The sequence below is a fragment of the Dendrobium catenatum genome, unplaced genomic scaffold (assembly GCF_001605985.2).
Source record: "Dendrobium catenatum unplaced genomic scaffold, ASM160598v2 fragScaff_scaffold_1338, whole genome shotgun sequence".
Taxonomy (NCBI): domain Eukaryota; kingdom Viridiplantae; phylum Streptophyta; class Magnoliopsida; order Asparagales; family Orchidaceae; genus Dendrobium; species Dendrobium catenatum.
In genome coordinates this window covers 128,600-149,094 of record NW_021319800.1, presented here as the reverse complement: position 1 = coordinate 149,094, position 20,495 = coordinate 128,600, and the positions used below count along the sequence as shown (strand labels likewise).

General features: G+C 34.4%; 1 protein-coding gene across 1 annotated transcript; it reads right to left on the bottom strand.

Moving 5' to 3' along the window:
* Nucleotides 1-17,171: 17,171 nt before the first annotated feature.
* Nucleotides 17,172-17,594, bottom strand: LOC110097652 (transcriptional regulator TAC1-like). The gene has a single exon (XM_020824158.1). It carries the CDS (start codon nt 17,592-17,594, stop codon nt 17,172-17,174), a length of 423 nt encoding a protein of 140 aa, XP_020679817.1.
* Between the last annotated feature and the right edge of the window lie 2,901 nt (nt 17,595-20,495).

Sequence of the window (20,495 nt, the reverse complement as noted above, 5' to 3'; positions counted from 1 at the left end):
CTCTTCTATTTGAGGATGCTGTTGTTCAGCAGCTGGCTGCTCCTTTTTCATTTACTATCGTTGGTAAGTTCATGTTACGTAGGCCAAACTTGGATGTCATTCGAAAATTTTTTCATGATTTGAAACTCTTGGGTTCCTTTAATGTTGGTTTGTTAGACTCTAATGACTTAGACTATAGCCGCATTTTATCTCGTCGTTCTTACTATATCCAGGGTTGTCAAATGAGGTTGCTTAAATGGTCTCCGAATTTTGATGTGAGGGAGGAGTCTTCCATTGCCCCGGTGTGGATAGCTTTTTCGAACCTTCGCTTGCATTTCTTTAATTCGCACATTCTTTTTGGTCTTGCTTCTGTGTTTGGTAGGCCTTTACAGACAGATCAAGCTACTGCTTCTCTGTCTAGACCTTCGGTGGCTAGAGTTTTAGTCTAATTGGATGTGACGAAAAAACATCCTCACGAAATCTGGTTAGGATCTGAAATGAATGGTTACTTTCAAAAGGTGGAAATTGAAAATTTACCTATATTTTGTTCTCACTGCAAGATGCACAGTCATGCTATAAATGAATGTTTTCGTTTACATCCTAATTTGCGGAAGGAGAAGAGATTGCCAAAAGTTAATGAAAATGTTGTTAGTAAGGTTTTTCATGAGCCTATTCCTCCTTTGGAGGACAATATTGGTCTTGCTAGCCACGAACTGGGTAATGCTAATTACGGTAATGAGGGGGAAGAGAATGTTATTGATAACTCTGCTTTATCTAATGTTTCTAAACCGCCTTCTATAAATATTGTCACTGCTATTAATGATAAGACTTCTCAAGAAACTGCGGTTCAAATTCCTTCTAGTATTGCTTTACATGATGCTAATAATATTTTAGAACAAGAGAAGTGGGTTAATGCTGAAATTGTTAACAATTCTAATGATTTGGTTGTTGTTCTTGATGAGGGGGAAGCTGTTCCTCCAAGCCCTTGGAGATGAGTCATACCGATGTTAATAATACTGTTGCTTGTAATTCTATCGATATTATTGATGATTCTCATATTAATAATGATGATCATCATATTTCTTTGCCAGATCAAAGAAAGCGCAACATTTCCACTGTGGAGGATGGGGTCTTGTTTTTAGAAGGTGATCATTCTGGATTGGACCCGTCTGGTGGTGAGATGAACAATGATTTCCTTTTAACTGATCATTATCATTGTGATGCCTTTACTGATACGGAAGTTGAAATTAATACTAAATGCTATGCTAGAGAGGACAATGATATGAGTTTTTCTAAAAGTCGTGGTAAGAGAGGTAGAAAACCTAGAAACATTATTTTACAATCTCCTAGGACTACTCGCTCACATACTTTTCATTAATTTTGTTTTGTTATGTTTAATATGATTATTTGGAATGTGAGGGGGATTAGGTGTCCTTCCTCTAAGCTTAGGGTTAAAAATTTATGTCGTATTCATAATATTTTTGTGCTTGTCTTGCTTGAACCTCTCATCTCTATGGATAAACTTTTGAATACTGCTAAAGATTTGGGTTTTAAGCATGCTTTTGCTAATGTTACTAACAAAATTTGGGTTTTTTGGAAAGATTTTGTTAGGATTGATGTTATTGGAGATTTTACTCAAGTGCTTCATTGTAATATTGAATCTTCAAATTTTTAATGTGTTGTTTCTTTTGTTTATGCTGCTACTTCTCGTTCTTCAAGGAGAATCTTGTGGGATCAAATTGTTAATTTTCACAGTATTTACACTTTACCTTGGTTGGTTGGTGGTGATTTTAATACCATTAGTAATCCTTCTGAGCGTGTTGGGGGCTTGCATCCTATTTACCATTCTATGGAGGATTTCAATGATATGATTATGAATTGTAATCTCATTGACATTGGCTTTTATGGTAATAAATATACTTGGAATATGTGTCATCTTTGGTAACGGTTAGATAGAGTTTTTTTTAATAATTCTTGGATTAATGTTTTTAATTCTACTAAGGTGGTGCATTTGAGTCGTACGCTTTCTGATCATTCCTCTATGCTTATTAATGTCAACTTTAATTTGGTGGGTTTTAATTCTCGTTTCAGATTCCAGAACATGTGGTTAACTCATGATTCGTTTATTAATGTTGTTCAAACTAATTGGTCTGCTCCTATTTTCCCTAATGACTTTATTACTGACATGCTTAGACTTTGGGTTAAGCTTAAAAGGTTAAAGATGGTTCTGAATTGGTGGAATCGGAATGTGTTCAAAAATATATTTTCTAATATTAAGGAGGAGGAAGAGAAGATTAATGCTCTTGAGGAATGTTGCCAAAATGATCCCATGGTTGCTAATTTTGCTGTCCTTAATGAGGCCAAAATGGTCCTCAGTAATCTTCAATGTCAGAAAGAGATTTATTGGAAACAAAAGGCTGCTATTAAACACTTGGTGGAAGGGGATAATAATACTAGTTATTTTCATGCTTTGATTAATAAGAAGCGTGCTATTAATGGTATTCACAAAATTGCTCGTGTTGATGGTTCCTTTATTGAGAATGGTGATGAGATTGCTAATCTTGCTGTTAACTTTTTTCAAAGTCATCTTAATAAAGATTTTTGTCCTATTCCTATTGTTGATCATTCTTTTATTCATAATATTGTGAATCAAGAGGAGAATATGAGTCTTTCTTCGTGCCCTCTTTTGGATGAGGTTAAGAGTACTTTATTTGACATGAATGCTGATTCTGTGGCTGGCCCTGATGGCTATACTGTTAAGTTCTTTCAACATTTGTGGCAGTTTATTTATGAGGATGTTTATGCTACTGTTTTGGATTTTTTTAATGGTACCCCTATTCCTAAGTTTTTCACTTCTACCTCTATTGCTTTGATTCCTAAGAGTAATATGGTTAATTCTTGGAATGATTTTAGGCCCATTAGTTTATGCACTATTTTTTATAAATTAATTTCTAAAATTTTGGTTAACCGTCTTTCTGTTCTTCTTCCTAAGCTTATTTCCCCTAATCAAATGGGGTTTGTTAAAGGTCGTGCGATTGTGGACAATATCTTGCTTGCGCAAGAATTTTGTCAAGACTTGGATATTAAGACTAGAGGGGGGAATATGATTTTGAAACTTGATATCGCTAAGGCGTATGATAATATTAACTAGAGCTTTATTTATAACATGTTGAAATTTTTTTATTTTGATGACAAGTTCATTTCTCTTATTAGCTTATGTATTAAAAGTCCTTTCTTTTCCATCATCCTTAAAGGTAAGTGTCACAGTTTTTTTAAATCTTCTCATGGGTTGCGGCAAGGAGATCCTATCTCTCCGGCTATCTTTATTCTTGCTGTGGACTACTTGTCTAGGGGGATTTTTGATTTGTTCTGTAAATTTTCTAGTCTGTATTTTAGAACTTTGGGTGGCATCAATATTTCTCATTTATGTTTTGCTGATAATTTCATTATTTTCATGAACGCTTCAAAGAATAGGGTTTCTAAAGTTTTGAGTTTTTTTTATCATTTTGAAGCTGTGAGTGGCCTTGTTTTCCACAAAGCTAAAAGCAGTTTTGTGATTTCTAAGAATGTTCCTCATAATAGAGTTATGAATATCAAGAACCTTACGGGTTTCTCTCAAGCTATTTTGCCGTTAAAATATTTAGGCATTCCTTTGTTTAAAGGTAGGAAGAAGACTTTTCTTTTTGATGATTTAATTTCCAAGTTGCATAATCATTTGTCTACTTGGGATTCCAAGTTTTTAAGTTATGGTGGTAGGCTTGTTCTTATAAAAAGTGTTATTGCCTCGATTCCTGTGAATTCTATTCAAGTTCTTTTTCCCCCTATGACGGTGTGTTTGAGGATTGATAGGATTCTCAACAAATTTTTTTTGAGGGGTTCTTCTATCAATTCAAAAATACAATGGTCGTCGTGGGATAAGTGCTGTGGGACTAAACTGGAAGGTGGTCTTGGTTGCAAGACCATGACTGATATGTCTTCTATTTTTTCTTTTAAATTGTGGTATAATTTCATGGTTAATGCTACTTTGTGGGCTAATTTTATGAGGAATAAATATTGTGGGGTTCTTCACCCCTCCAATTATTTTTATTCTAAAGGGCATTCTAAAGTTTGGCAGCGTATGGTTCAGATTAAGTGGAAAGTTAAGCCCTGTTTAGCTTGGAGTCTTGGGGAGGGGAATGTTTATTTCTGGCAGGATCGTTAGATTAATGGTTACTCCCTTGATGCTCTCCTTAATACCAATTCTATTACTTCGGTTAAGGTCAACTTCTTTTTCTCTGATAATGGTTGGGACGTGGATAAACTCTCTTCTGTTATCCCTCTTTCTATTATTAATTTGATTTCTAAAATTTCTCTTAATCGTTTAGCTAAAGATGTTTTACTTTGTACTTTTACTAAAGATGGTCTTTTTAGAACCAAAGATGCTTGGCATGTATTTAAAAATAAAAAGGATCATATCAAGCCTTTTAAAATGATGTGGCACAAGAGCATTCCTACCACGGTTTTTGTCTTTAATTGGAGAATTTTGAAGAAGTTTATTCCTACGGGAGCTTCTTAGGAATAGAGATTTGTTTATTACTTCTAAATGTCAATGTTGTTCTAATGTTGAAAGTTTACAGCATGTTTTCGTTTCTTCTCCTATTGCTGTTAAGGTGTGGAATTACTTTAAGGACCTTTTTCGTGTTAATTTTTGGGGTCCTAACTATTTAGTTCAGCACTTGTTTGAGGTCTGGATAGTTGGTGTTAAGGGTCATATTAGAAATGTTATCCCTCTTCATATTATTTGGTTTATCTGGTTGGCTAGAAATGACTCTCGGTTTAATGGTAAGTTGATGGATCATCATAGCATTATTTTTAGAATTAAGGAGAAGGTTAAATCTCTTTTTACTGCTCATCTTATTTCCTATAAAAGCTTTAACAAGGTCTTGTTTACGTTGGAGGCTTTTGGGATTAATTTTGACTGTTCTCATGTCAAGCCGGGGAACAGGATTTTTGTTTGGCTTAGACCACATGTTAATTGTTTTAAATTGAATGTTGATATTGCTCTGGATGGGAGTAATTGGTGTATTGGTGGCTTAATTAGAAATTTTAATGGGGAATATGTTGTGGGTTTTGCTGGCAAAACTGTGGAAACTGATATGCTCGGTGGTATCCTGTTGGCTGTCTTTCATGGGCTCTATCTTTGTGCTGGTTTGGATATTCATAGTATTGTTTTGGAATGTAATTTTAATGAGGACCTTAAAGCTTTGCTTGAGGTGGATGGCTACAGTTGTGGGTACTCTTACTTCTATACTCGCAAAAACATTAAGTTCTTTTTGGATTCTATGAACTGCTATTATAATATCGTTTTCTCTGTGGTTAATTCTGCTGCTCGGGAGTTGGCTCTGCTTGGTAGTAAGTTTAATGGTATTATTGCTTTATATTTCAATAATCTTACTGTGAAGATTCAATGATTGATAACTTGGATAAGAATAGTGTGCCTTATGTTAATGGTCATTAATTTTTTTGGTTTGGGGTTTGTTACAGTGCTTTGGTTGCTGTGTTCGGGTGGTTTCTGTGTGGTTTTATTCTGTGGGGGTTGCAGTTTGTTTGTCTTTGTTTGGGGGGTTTTTTGGTGCGCAGGGGGGGGGTGTTTTCTGGTTGATGTTTGCTTCCAGTGTTTCTCTGCGTTTATGTTGTGTTCTTTGCTGGCCCTTGCTCTCTGTGCTGATTTCCTTTGGGGCTTGCTGTTTTGACTGGAAGTTGTACTGGGTGGTAAGGTTCTGTGGTTATTGTCTTGGCCTTCCCTCTTATGAGTTTTCTGTCTTCTGGGACTATGGCATTCCAAGGAGTATTTACTATTTTTTGTCTTTTAGTTTGCATTATACTTTTAGCTGCTTGCTTATTTTTTCTTCTAGTATCCTTGCATGCCTCTTTTGCAGGTTTTTTGAGCTCCGCGCTCGTTTTGTGCAATGTACGTGTGCTGTTCGTAGGGTGATGCTGATTGTGCTTATTTTTTCCTTTTGTTTTTTGTTTTTTAGAATGTTACTAGATTTTTTTGTACTTTTGCTTAGTGGGAACTCCGACTCTTAGGTTTCTTTTTGTTTTTGTCTGTAGCTCGTATGAGCAGTAGGGAGCTAGAGGTCCCTTTAAGGACTGTGTAATTTTTTTCTTATATTAACGCGTAGGCTCGTCGGTGGGTTTTAAATAAAATAAAATGATACACATGAGACATCAATTCACACGACAATATGCAATTCACTCATGTGTGACCCCAGCCGCCACTGTCAACCATGTTGCTATCTCCAAATTCAACTTTGTCTTATATGATATTTTCCCCCAATGTCACTAACTCATTAGGTGTCATAGTGCTCGTACTCGTACTCGTCCCAAGGTATGAGCCATCGGCCCGCATCGCCCATAAAGTTAAGCCTTATATTGGAGTGTTTGCCCCATCCCTCTTCACCCCCAATAATTTACTATTAGCACTCAAATTTTATTTTCTAATTATTATTATTTTACTGCAAAATCTTGATGTCTCTATAATATATCATATCACACTTACTCCTAAAGCCTCTTTTATAATCAATCAATTTTTTCTCTAAAAGTTATATGTCATCCTTTTATATAAGATCTAATGTAGTTCAACCTACAACACATAGGTATTACTTAATTTTAACACATCGTTAACTTAATGTGAATTTTATAACCATTAAAATTGCATATGATACATTCAATTTTTATTTAACTAAACTTCAGATCCTTATATACCTTCTTAAAGATCCTTATGTTATTCTAACTTTTCGTTTTATCTTAACTTGACTAAGAGAAAAAAATTACATCCTAATAGGAAAAGATATATCTACAATACATGATACTTATAAAAAAATCATAAAATTAAAATAAACTTATTATTTGAGAATTAATTATACACATAATATTATATAAATATAACTAAATATTTACAAATAAGCCACCTCATCTTATACCATGAACAATAAATAAATAAAGCAAATTTTTTAGGCCATAGAAAACTCTCTCAAAAAAAAAAATTATTGATTTACAAGCTTGGCATTTTATTTAGATATGTTTGAGTTGACTTTAATTCAATTGTAAAATTGAGTGATTTTCAAAATTAATTTTATATTATATTATAAATTAAGGGCGAAAAAATGGATTTAATTGGATAGCCCGCCAATGCATATTTTAAAATTGTGATGCAAATAGGTCAAATTTCTATATATTGAGCCTATCATTTATTTATTTACAATTTTTCATTGTGGATTAGGTGACAAATAAAAAATTAAATTTAAAAAAAAAAATCACCAGGTATATATGCACTCGAACATGTAGCGCACTGATTGAAAATAAATTTTGAGAATATTAATGGGCCAGGCTTTTTCCATTTGGAGAAGCTTCAATTCTTCTTGAATGGACAAAAAGTTATATGGCAAATTTATAATGTGATTATGCTTATTTTTTTTTTCAAGAAATGAGCGATAGTGTGAGTAAAAATCAAACCAATGATCTTATAACTTGAAAATTCGATTATAAACCACAAGATCGAGATCCGGTTCTTACATGTTGTAGATAACTACGGCTTCATTTGGGATAACTTTTTTGCAGTTTTTCTAAAGATGTTTTCTATTACAAAAATTTTATGAATTAGAAATTTTTGCACTAGAAAATCGTTTTAAAAAGCGGTAAGAAGGCTGTCTCAAATGAAGCATAAATCTATATATGCTAAACTAGGATTTCATTCTTGGCTTCCATGCAAGATATTGTAACCAGTTAGGGAAATAGTCATCGTAGTAATGCATAGTATACACAATAATGGGATAAGAGTGGCTACAATTGAATGGCTCAACAAGTTATTTTTGTTAGATAACTATAGCTGTAAATATTATTATTCAATTAATTAATATGATGATGTAAAAGAAATATCTGTATATAGATAAGAGAAGAAAATAATTAAAATATATAATAAACTTTTATTATGAATAATAGATAAATATGATTATATTTAAGCACAACTCTCAATTCTCCCGAATAAATTAATATAGCATATCACATTCAACATAGCCCCATCCAACTATAAAAGTATTTCTTTTACCATATAAAATAAAAAGTATTTGGGACAAAATGATATTTATCGTATCTGACCCGACCGGTTCATCCAACAACTAAAAATTCATCGGGTTATTTCGAAGGTTGCGTCCAAATGGAGGAACGGGGGAACCTAATAGCTCAATCTTTGACCAGCCTGACCTGGTTCAGACCGGCCAAGGTCTTATTTGCTTGCCCGGTCCGCCAGCTAAAAATCGAGCCGGTTTTACCTGTTCTCGCTAGCCTGTATTGTTCAGCAATCCGACAAAGGGATACAAAAGTAAGTCAAGAGAACCATACTTTCGCTAAGCAGGTGAATCTACTATCAAGTGTAGTAAACAATTCATTAAGCTTCATTTGAAAATAGCAGCGGCATAAATGGTCGAATGCTCATTACGCATTATCAAAGAATAGGGTTATCATAGCACAATATTTTACTTTTCCCAGCAGTTATAACCATCACCATTTTAATTTGTGGAAGTTCTAAAATCGCTGCACCCCCGCTGTGATTGCAATGCGCTGTAACAACATTCCGCAGCAGTTTTAGGACCGGTGGGGTAGATTAAATGATGCATTAGTTTTAATAGCGGTTAAACCGATGCTAAGTTACAGATTTGCGTTGGTTTACAATGCACACATGCATGGTTGATTCATAGAAATATCCCTAAGTAAAAGAGCATATTTAGTTTTGAGATCTCCAATAAAAATCTTTCATGCCATCATTCCATACTTAAAAGCACAGCCTTTCAAATGAAAATTATTTTGTTAGAGTTTTTAATGATCCAACTCAAGTCTATTTTTATATTTTTCTGTTAGCTTTAGGTGTTCTTTTCTTTAGTTTCTTGTATGGCTTGTTTTGCCTAATTTGGTGTAGCCTTTTTGTGTCTTTAAATAGACTTACTAATTAGATGGATGGTTAAGCAATAAAAACTCTGATTCAGCTCTCTCCCTCTCCCCTTCCTTCTTTCTGTCCTCCTCTCTTCCAAGAAGCTGAATAAAACATCTTTCCTCCCCAAGAATCACAACATATTTCCTCTAACTTACTTTAGGAAAATCAAAATATAGAAAATGATAGATTGATTTGTAAGAGAAAGAGGTTTTATCCATCTATCAATATGTGTTTAATGTATACCAAATAAGAGTAAGTAAGGATACTTTGAGTGTAGCTTGCAATATTTGATAAGGAAAGTTTGGAGAGATTCCAAGAACCATTGACCATGAAAGAACCGAGCGTCAAAATTTGTCAACTGCAGTCATCTAATGAATTTTCAAAGATATTGCCAGTAGGGCTGTCAACAAATGACCCGACCCGAAAACCCGACCCGAACCCGACCTGAAAAATTCGGGTTCGGGTCGACTTTTTTTTTTTTTTGTTTATTGAGTCCAAAACTTTTAAAAATAGCTATGAGGATTCCAAATTTTTTTAGAAAAAAAATAGTCAAATCAAAGTAAAAATTTTAAGCGTGAATTTCACTAAGCAATTGAGTGGTCCGGTCGTTTAGACCCTATTTTTGTTCAAAACAAGAGAATGGATAAACCGTCATAAAATTTATCAATCAATCACAAATTTGATGCAACTTTCCCAAAGCTAAAAAGAATTTGGGTCCAAATTTTCTCTCTAAGATCATATGAACTTCTTTTTTGGAAAAAAAAATCAAAAAATATATTTGAAGTAGTGTGCTTTGACAAAATGAACTAAATAGTATCAATTAAGCATGCCTTGTTCTCAATCAAAATATATAGTCCAAAATCAAGCATCTATGAATGTAATTAACAATATATTAATGTCATTTTGGAGGTAAAATATATATCCTCCAAATTTTGTGCCCTTATAGTTGAAAAGAGATCGAATGGATTAGAGAATACAATAAATTGAATGAGACACAATTTTGAATTAATTAAGGCCCTAAGATTTTCAATAAAATATTAATGATCAAGGGGAGCCATCTAAATTATTTGAAAATTTGTTTGAATTTTATTAAAAATAATTATAATGATCCCTCCAGAGATTAATAAATAGTCTTCCTATTACACATTTAGGGATAGAATGGGGAAAGTTTTTTTTTTTTTTTTTTGGAATTTTATTGCTCTAATCACTGTTTCGAACTCCTAATGGTCATCTTTTTAATTCACATATTCAAACTTCTTCTCAGTCTCTCCTAGACTAGGTTAGAATCTTTGGAATCTATAAAATATTTTCGAGAACTTATAAAATAGCTAAAATGGTTATTCTATATTTTAGAAACAAATCAGTTTGATTTTTGAAAAGAAATAATAAAAACCTTAAAAAAATGTATTAACTGTTAGCGCACCTAATAGCTTCACTTCCTTATCAGATCAGTCGACTAAGTTATCCACTAATACCTGAAATCACAGCCACTACTCTCTGTACAGAGAATCACTCACCGTTGATTTACTGTAGCTACATTGATCTCCGCCGCTGATCTCTAACGGTCTCTGTCATCGTCTTTATTTAAAAGCTTAGCACTGTAGCTACGGGGATGATAAGAAATGAATGATGAGTTTCACGGTGATACTTGTTTCTTCAATCTTCCCTATTTCTCTTTGCCCTGTCTAATGATTTCTGCATGTTTATCAAAGCTTTGATCATCAGTTCTCTTCATTAACTATTTAACATATATATAAAAATAAAAAATAAATAACAAAAAATGTCATCCTATATATTGTAAGAAAAAAAAGCACGTGTATTCGTCGATGCCATGGAAGTTATATATTAGCTTTAGTACTTACTAAACAGTTTCTATAAACCCAACGGCTATCCGTTATCAAAGAAATTTTTCTTATAAAACCATTTTTTTAAACTAATTATAACCTACCCCCTCAAACAATTATAAACTTGCAAATTTGTAACTGGCCATCATAAGATGGTGAAATTATTACATGCGACCATTGAATGACATTTGGAGGTCAATTACGATACGTCACATCATCATAAAATGACAAAATTATTACGTAGCACTTCTTGATAGGCCTTCAGACGGTCTGGTGACCACACGTAATAATCTCTCTCTATAAGACGAGACTGCTAAATCGAATCAATTAGAACAGCTGAAAAAAATTATTTATGTATTTGTGTTTGTAAGTTTGTTATTAGAGTACCCAATCATTCAAAATCATTAATATTATTATTTTTTTGTGTTAAGAGTCAAAACATAATTTTTTGATGGGCAGAATTTTAATTTAAAATTTTTATAATAATTTTTAAACTATTTGTCATCTAAAATAACTGTCACCCACCATTAATATTAAAGTGTGATACATCAGTTCTCTTCATGGTATCAGAGCCTGCTCATGGACTCTTCTTCTTCGTCGTTGTCTCCTTCGCCAGCGTCAAGCTCAACAGACAAGAGCAAAGAACCTGAAATTCCTGCACAGCTAAAATTTCTTATGAGTAATGTTAAATCTGTGATCAACACTCAGCTCTCAGCTGAAAATCATCCCATTTGGAAATCACAGATACTCAAACTGTTTTCAGCAAACAGTTTTGAGGGATTCCTTACTGGAACTAATGTCAAACTGCAAAAGCAGTTGCTAGCGACTGATGGAACTGTAAGCTTAAACCCTCTTTATCAAACTTGGATGCTTGTTGATCAGAATTTGGCTGCAGCACTGTATTCCACCATTAGCCAATCTCTTTTACCTTATGTTTTAAACCTTGAAACAAGTCATGAAATATGGCTTACGATTGAGAAACAACTTCAGTCAACAAATAGATCTCGTCAACTTCAGCTGAAGAGTGAGCTTCATCATGTGCAAAAAGGGGAAAAATCAATGGTACAGTATTTGTCTGAGATTAAGCAAAAGGTTGATGCTATTACGGCTGCTGGTTCGACGATTGATCCTCAAGATATCCTGCTGTATACGCTTAATGGATTACCTGCGTCTTACAATGCATTTAAGACAGCTATACGCACTCAACTGCAGCCCATCAGTCTTGATGACTTTTATTCCTTGTTAATAAGTGAAGAACTCAGTATTTTATCTGAACTTACTGTTGAAACCATGAGCACATCAGATGATACAGCCTTAAACTCTACCATATTTCGTGGCCGATCTCGTGGTCGGCAGAGCTTTAACAATCGTGATAGATCCACCTCTCAGCAGACCAGAGGTGGCAGATCCTCTTTCCAATACAATCGAGGAGGACGTCGTCCCCGTACTACAATACAATGCCAAATATGCAGCAAACCAGGGCATGCTGCCTATCAGTGTTGGTATCGCACTGACCTCTCTGTTCAGCCGAACCAGCAAACATACCTTGCCTCTGACATGTCTCAAAGTGATGACTGGTTCCTTGATTCAGGAGCTACATCTCATTTAACTTCCAATATTCAGCAGTTGCAGTCTCCATAATCCTATACTGGTTCATCTCAAGTTCAAATCGGAAACGGAAAACTGCTACCTATTGCTAACTCTGGACAGGGCATCCTACCCACTCCTATGCGTAAGTTTCTTCTTCGACGTCTTCTTCATGTGCCAACTCTTTCTCATAATCTTATATCTGTAAATCGACTTATTAACGATAACTCTTGTTCCGTTATTTTTTATTCTAACGGATTTACAATAAAGGATTCTCGGACCAATTGGACTCTCCTCCAAGGTCCCAGTCATCGCGGTCTTTACCCCATTAAATCCTCCTCTAGTTTGCAGTCTTCGGTCTCCTCCACTGATCAAGCTCTACACACTACCACTGTTAATGCAACTCAATGGCATCAGCGCTTGGGTCATCCGGCCATCTCCACTCAGCGTCTTCTATCTACTGTTCTTCCTACTAGCACTTTATCTAATACTAGTTTTCATTGCTCTGCCTGCGTGCGAGCTAAATCGCATCGTTTGTCCTTTATTTTATCTAGTCCAAAAACTACTAAATGTTTGCAATTAATCCATAGTGATATTTGGGGACCATCTCCAGTTGTTTCTTTGAATGGCTATAAATATTATTTGCTCTTTGTTGATGACTATACAAGATTCTCATGGGTTTATCCGCTTCGAACTAAGTCTGAGAAGTTTAAAATTTTTGTCAAATTCAAATCCATGGCGGAAAATCAATTTCAAAGCTCTATTAAATGTCTTCGAACGGATGGTGGTGGAGAATATATAAATCACTCATTTAAAAAGTTTTTAACTCATTATGGCATTGTTCATCAGGTAACATGTCCCTATACTCCTCAGCAAAATGGTGTTGCCGAGCGCAAACACCGGCACCTCCTTGATACATTGCGTGCCCTGCTTTTCCAATCATCTCTGCCTCATGTTTTCTGGCCGGAAGCCCTTCTTACCGCAGCTCACACTATCAATAGATTGCCATCACCTAATACTAAACATAAATCTCCCTATGAACTTCTTCATCTTCAAAAACCAGACTACACACACTTCCGTGTCTTCGGGTGTTTGTGTTATCCTTGGATTCCCCCTTCTCTTCATCACAAATTCATGCCACATGCTGCACCTTGTATATTTCTGGGATATGCTGAGCCTACTAAAGGCTATAAGTGTTTCAATTTGACTACTGGTCGTATTCACCTTTCGCGGCACGTCAAATTCTTTGAATTCGTATTTCCTTATCAAAAATCTGCCACGCCCATTAACTCTGAAACTCCTTCAATTAATCTACCACCATCTCTTCTCATACCTACCCAACTAACATCTCCTCTTACTAAAATCAATACTGCTCCTATAAATATCCAACCAGCACCTAGTTCGCTGCCTGTCCCTTCTCCAGCTCAATCTTCAGCCTCCACTTCAATTCCTTTACAATCCCCTCAGCTCCCATCTCCTCAGCCTGTCCAGACTAAGCATTCAATGGTTACCAGATTTCAAACGGGACATCTTCATCCAAAGAAGATTTTTGACCTTCACACTGCTATTATCCCGACACAGCCAACATCTTATTCCCAGGCTGTCAAATATGAACCATGGAGATGGGCAATGTCGTCAGAATTTGATGCCCTGCAAACTCAAGGTACTTGGACATTAGTTCCTCCCTCACCCGAGTACAATGTACTCGATTGTAAATGGCTCTATCGTACCAAATTTAACCCTTATGGCTCAGTTGCTCGGTACAAAGCTCGGCTTGTGGCTCAAGGATTTAATCAGGAATTTGGTCTTTATTACTTTGATACATTCAGTCCCGTAGCTAAGTTTCCAACAATTCGAATCCTTTTTGACATTGCTGTTAACAATTCGTGGCCCATACTTCAGTTAGATGTATCAAATGCATTTCTTAATGGAATTTTACAGGAGACTGTCTACATGAAACAGCCGCAGGGGTTTATTGATGCTCAACTCCCTACATATGTCTGCTGCTTGAAGAAAGCTTTGTATGGTCTTAAACAGGCTCCGCGCAAATGGTTTGATACTTTTACCAAATTTCTTTCGGAATTTGGTTTTAAAAAGAGCCTAGCTGATCCTTCTCTTTTTATCTACACTAAAGACACCTCACGTCTCTATCTACTTATCTATGTGGATGATATACTACTTACTGGAAATGACTCTTCCATTACATCTATATTAGTTCACCACATGCAGCGGAAGTTTAAGCTCAGCAACCTTGCTCCCGTATCCAATTTTCTTGGCATTCAGGTACAGAAACATTTGTCTGGTCTGCATCTTTCGCAAACAGCATATGCTATGAGTTTATTGGAACGTTCTGGCATGCAAAATTGCAAACCAGTTCAGTCCCTCCTTCCTACTAAGCTACCGTCTGTTACAGCAACCTCTCCACTTTATTCAAATCCTGAACAATATAGGCGGCTTGTTGGTGCTCTTCAGTACCTCACTATTACGCGACCTGATATCTCTTTTGCTGTTAATCTGTTATGTCAACAAATGCATCAACCGTATGACATTCATTTTCAATTACTCAAGCGCGTTCTTCGCTATATTCGTGGGACATTATCGCTCGGTCTTCCTATTACTTCTTCCTCGCTCAAGCTACATGCCTACTCCGACTCTGATTGGGCTACCGACCCGGCAACTCGCCGCTCCATTTCTGGCCATTGTGCCTTTCTTGGTAGCACACTCATTTCCTGGTGTGTTAAAAAGCAGACGACTGTTGCTCGTTCCTCGACTGAAGCAGAATATCGCTCCTTGGCTCTTGCTACTGCCGAAGTTCTTTGGCTGCGTCAGCTTCTACGGGACTTCTCTATCACCACGACTCAGCCAACTGAACTCTACTGTGACAATAGTTCTGCGCTTGCTCTTGCTCAGAATCCAGTATTTCACTCGCGTACAAAGCATATTGATATTGATTTTCACTTTATTCGTGATTGCATAGCTCAGGGTAAGCTCACTGTACATCATCTTGCTTCAGAAGATAAACCTGTGGATCTTTTTACTAAAGCTCTGTCCATAGGCCGGTTTCAAGCCCTGCGTTCCAAGCTAACGCTCTGTGAACAGAGCCTTACCTTGAGGGGGGGGTGTTAGCGCACCTTTTTTTGTGTTAAGAGTCAAAACATAATTTTTTGATGGGCGGAATTTTAATTTAAATTTTTTATAATAATTGTTAAACTATTTGTCATCTAAAATAACTGTCACCCACCATTAATATTAAAGTGTGATAAAATAATAAAAGATTAAGATTGATATGTGATAATACAAATTAATAAATTAAAAAACTATAAAGTTGGTAGCTAGGATAATTGAATCATCATTTATTAAATTAAAATGGCATTAAAAATATTTAAAAAAAAACTTTTTTAATTATTTTAAAAATAATAATTTTCTTTTTATTTTTGATTGAATCCCTTGATTTGCTCGCATATAAAAATACTCCCATATATAGAATAATGATATGTGTCATTTGAAGAGTTGAATAATCTTTGACTTCGTATGATGCAGCCATACAAAGAAACCATACAAAGAATACAACAAAAGATAAAGATGACATTAGCTGATATTCATTAATAATCATGCAATATTTACATTATTTTATGGGCAATATAGTATTCAAATGTTTCATATTTGCTGGTTTTGTGGTTGCAGTCTTGGCCATCCCTCTTATGAGTTAACTTTCTTCTGGGACTCTGGTATTCCATAGAGTATTTACTATTTTTTGTCCTCTATTTCGCATTATAATTTTTGATGCTTGTTTACTTTTTCTTCTAGTATCCTTGCAGGCCTGTTTTGCAGGTTTTTGGAGCTCTGCGCTCGTTTTGTGTAGGGTACGTGTGCTGTTCGAAGGGATATGCTGATAGTGCTTATTTTTTCCCTTTGTTTTTTGGTTCTTAGAATGTTACTAGATTTTTGTGTAATTCTGCTTAGTAGGAAACTCAGGCTCTTATGTTTCTTTTTTATTTTGTTTGTAGCTCTTATGAGCATTAGTGAGCTAGAGATCTTTTAAGGACTATGTAATTTTTTCCTATATTAACGTGTAGGCCCGTAGGTGGGTTTTAACAAAAAAAAAAAAAGTTTCATATTTGCTAAGAGTAAGAAAGAAAAATATGGCTCAAAAGACTATCCTCAAGCATAACTTTAGATGTATGGTATATTGTATAACAATAATAATAATAATTAACTTATCATAATTAGGTTTTATATAATCATGTTGAAGACACTATCGAAAAAAGAGCTACCATGCTAAAAATGGTCTTTTTCCTGTTATTTTTCTGTGTCACAAAATTTCTTGCATCTTTTTGACAACTGCTGCAAGACCGTCGCGAATGCATAACAACGACATTTCAAGACTGTTGGGGATAGCAACAGTTTTAATTAACCACCACAATTCTATAGAATTACGACGGTTATAACCGCCACTATATCATAATTAGCTTATAACATGTCATCTTAAACACTAAAGATAACAAATTTTAAACTATTTGTTTCTTTAACATGATCATATGAGTTCTAATTATAACACAATAATTATTATACTAGAATGCATGTTGAAGGACAAAAGAAAACACTATTCATTTTATCTATGAATAGAACAAATGTTAAGCAACCATAAAACAAAGGAGAAATTTAACCACAAATCATAAACACCCAATCAATATATATATATAATATTCACACCACTGACCAAAAGTATATAAACATATACATAAATATGATCTGTTCATGCATGCAAACAAAGCACGTATTATAATTTATTACATCGAAGGCTGAAGACCAAGTCGGAGCTCCAAATCCAATCCTCTTGCTTCCCCCTCGTCTCTCTTCATCCTCATCTCCTCTCCGCCCTTACCATCTCTTCTTCCATGGTCATCTCTAAGAAGCCTCAGCTCATTAACCCTTCTCTTCGATCCCAGAGAGAAGAAAGAAAGTTGAGAAAGGTTAGAGTAGTAAGGGTTGTACTTATACGACGAACTATGGCCGCTCCAACTGTACTCTTCTTTTGACTTAGTCTGTCTCAGGATCTTCGCTCTATCTTTGCGATGGATGTTCATGTGACCTCCTAGAGCTTGTGCTGTGCAGAAGCCTCGCTTGCAGAAGATGCAGAGATATGAGCGGTGGATGCCGGTGTTGTCCTCATCGGAGATTTGCTCCGGCAAGGTGGGTTGTTGAACTTCCATATGGAGCTTAATTATCAAGAAGAGCTTGGAGAGAGAATGAAGGGTTTAATTGGTGCTGGTTATGGCTGGCTCTGGCTATATATATAAGGGTTTGAATTTGAGTGACATCATTGCTTCTATGTGTTTAGGTCATCCTTCTCAATGGAATTTGTTGGGTGTGGTTTTTGGAAAAGTTAATACGTCCGGACAAAAAATCGAAAATCCGGACGAATACATATCGAGCGATACCGAGTGTTGTACCGAGCATATTACCGAGCGCCCAAGTGACGTGGCGCTTTGTCATTGATCTCTGGACGCATTCGGTGTCCGGACATAATAATTACTCATGGTTTTTGAGCTAACGGATAGTGTGGGAATTTGATAATTTTATATTAGGAGGTTACTTGTTGAAGATTTCTGAAAGCTTAATTTTGTTGGAGAATTTTTTAATAATTGTTGAGAAATAATTTAATTGAGGATAATTGCTTGGATGGAACTCCTGAGTTTTGAATTCAACTGAAAATGTGTTCTCATATTATTAAATTAATCTCAATATTAATATATTCAAATATGTGTATTTTTTTTGTCTTTAGAGTGTTAATATTCAAATTGCTAGAAGTTCATGTGTGATTTTTTTTTTCCTTTTTTTTATTATATTTTTTGCAGTTATTCTTTTATTTTTTTCCTATCCAAGAAGATGCAAGTTCGTTTATGTTTTAAAGGTAACTTAGCCAACAAGCAAAGGAAAATATAGAAGGGAAAGAATTACTACAAAATCAAAAGTCACAAACATAGAAAAATGAGTGAATCTAACTCAAAAGGTATTTTAGGCTTCATTTGGGATGATTTTTTTACTGCTTCTTAAAGCAGCTTTCTAGTACAAAAATTAAAATGTATATACTAGAAAGTTATTTTAAGAAACAGTAAGAGTTGTCCCAAACGAAACCTTAGTATCAAGGGTGGAATTAGGAAGAGCTCAACCCACCCTAAAATCCTTTTTTTTTCTTTGTAAAATAAACATTTTAATTATTTTATCCATCTTCAATTATAAATACAAGCAATTGCCCGAATTCTAATCATTTTTTTATATCATATATAAGATTATACATTTCATAATCCAATCTTGTATACCCTCAAAAGAGAGGCTAGTTTCACCCCAGATTAATATACCTGAAAATAGTAGAGATTCTATTGAAATGAAGTCTCGTCTCATTTGATTTTATCTAATCCTTGTTATGCCATTTTGACGAAGGACATTAAAAGAGACTAGAATTTTTGGAAGATCATCTCCATATCTAATATTCTCATGCATGGAAACTTTTTAGACAAAAAATATGTTAAAAGGACTATTTTAAGGTACCATAAGATCAATAACATCAATATGATAAGAATTAGAAATATGTGGTGAAAGATAACCCAACTATTTATATTGAGAAAAAAACATTTGATTATATAATTAATGAAATAATCATTCTACTCTTTCAAAATATGAAAAATAGTCATCATAAATTATAAGTTTTTGCCATCTTTTACTTTTTGTTTTTAAAATAACAAATTCATAAAGAAAGAAAAAAATTAATCTGACAATGCCTATCCCAATCCCAATCCCTTACTGCATCCAACAATCTTGATCTTTGTATTTGAATATAGTAATATAATAATTAGTTATACAGAAATATATATTTTAAATGAAAATTATCGGTATTTAGATTATCATTTCTTTTGCATGATGAGTCAATGAGGCCAATTTTCTTTCCCAACGATCTAGTAGAGACAAGGAAAAAAAAAAACTAAGGTCACGGCCGGGCAGCCATGAACAGATTGCACTTGCAGTAAACTATTCAATTAGTTTACTTTTTCTTCAAATTAATTAATCAAAACTTTCAAAGCTTTGTCATTTAGGGTTTCGTTTGGGACGGCTTTCTTACTGCTTCTTAAAGTAATTTTTAGTACAAAAATTTAAAATTTTGTACTAAAAGATTATTTTAAGAAGCAATAATTAAGCCTTCCCAAACGAACCCTTGATTTATTGTGACTGCAACTTCTATCCATGCAAGTTTCTATAGGCTCTTCTCGACCATGCATCTCTGCCTTGACATTAACGGCCAATTTTGAAGCTAATTAAAGCTTTCTGTTTCGTTTGGAATGACTTTCTTATTACTTTCTAAAACAACTTTTTAGTTCAAAAAATTTTTATACTAAAAATTTGATTTAAAAAATAATAAGAAAGTCGTCCAAATGATTAGTTTTCTATGGTTAGACGATTAGCACAAACTCTTAAATCAAATATTTTTATATTATACTACTTCTATCTGCACCCCGCAGTCCCAATCTCCCAGATGTTTGACAACGCCATTTTGTAGGCAGAATTTTTGTAAGTGGGGGATTTATTTATAAGACGCTTCTAGTCATCTAAATCTGCAATTTATTGACTAATATAATACTCCATTAACTTCTTCTTAAGCTTCATTTAGGATAACTCTTAATTAAAATTTTTTACTAAAAAGCTGTTTTAAGAAGTAGTAAGAAAGTTATCCCAAACGAAACCTAAATCTAACGGAATCTAACCAGACAATGAAGAGATGAGAAAGTCACGATACGAGCTCTTTAGGATGACAATGAGATGAGAGAATCACAACGAGCTTGGAAGAGCATCCATGCAACTTCTAAGTATATAAAGGATGAAGAAGAGATGAAGAAATGACATAGGAACTCATTGATAAAGGGCGTAGATAATACTATATTTGTGGAAGATAAAGAGGTTTCAAAGGGAGGAGATAGAAGAGCATTAATTTTTAATTTTATTTATTTATAAAACTAAGTGTTATATGAGTAAATAATAAATTTTAAAAGTTAAACATAAAAATTAGATATATATATATATATATATATATATATATATATATATATATATATATAACT

Excerpts from the sequence above, each read along its gene's own strand:
- LOC110097652 (XM_020824158.1), bottom strand. The coding sequence starts at position 17,594 with ATGGAAGTTCAACAACCCACCTTGCCGGAGCAAATCTCCGATGAGGAC.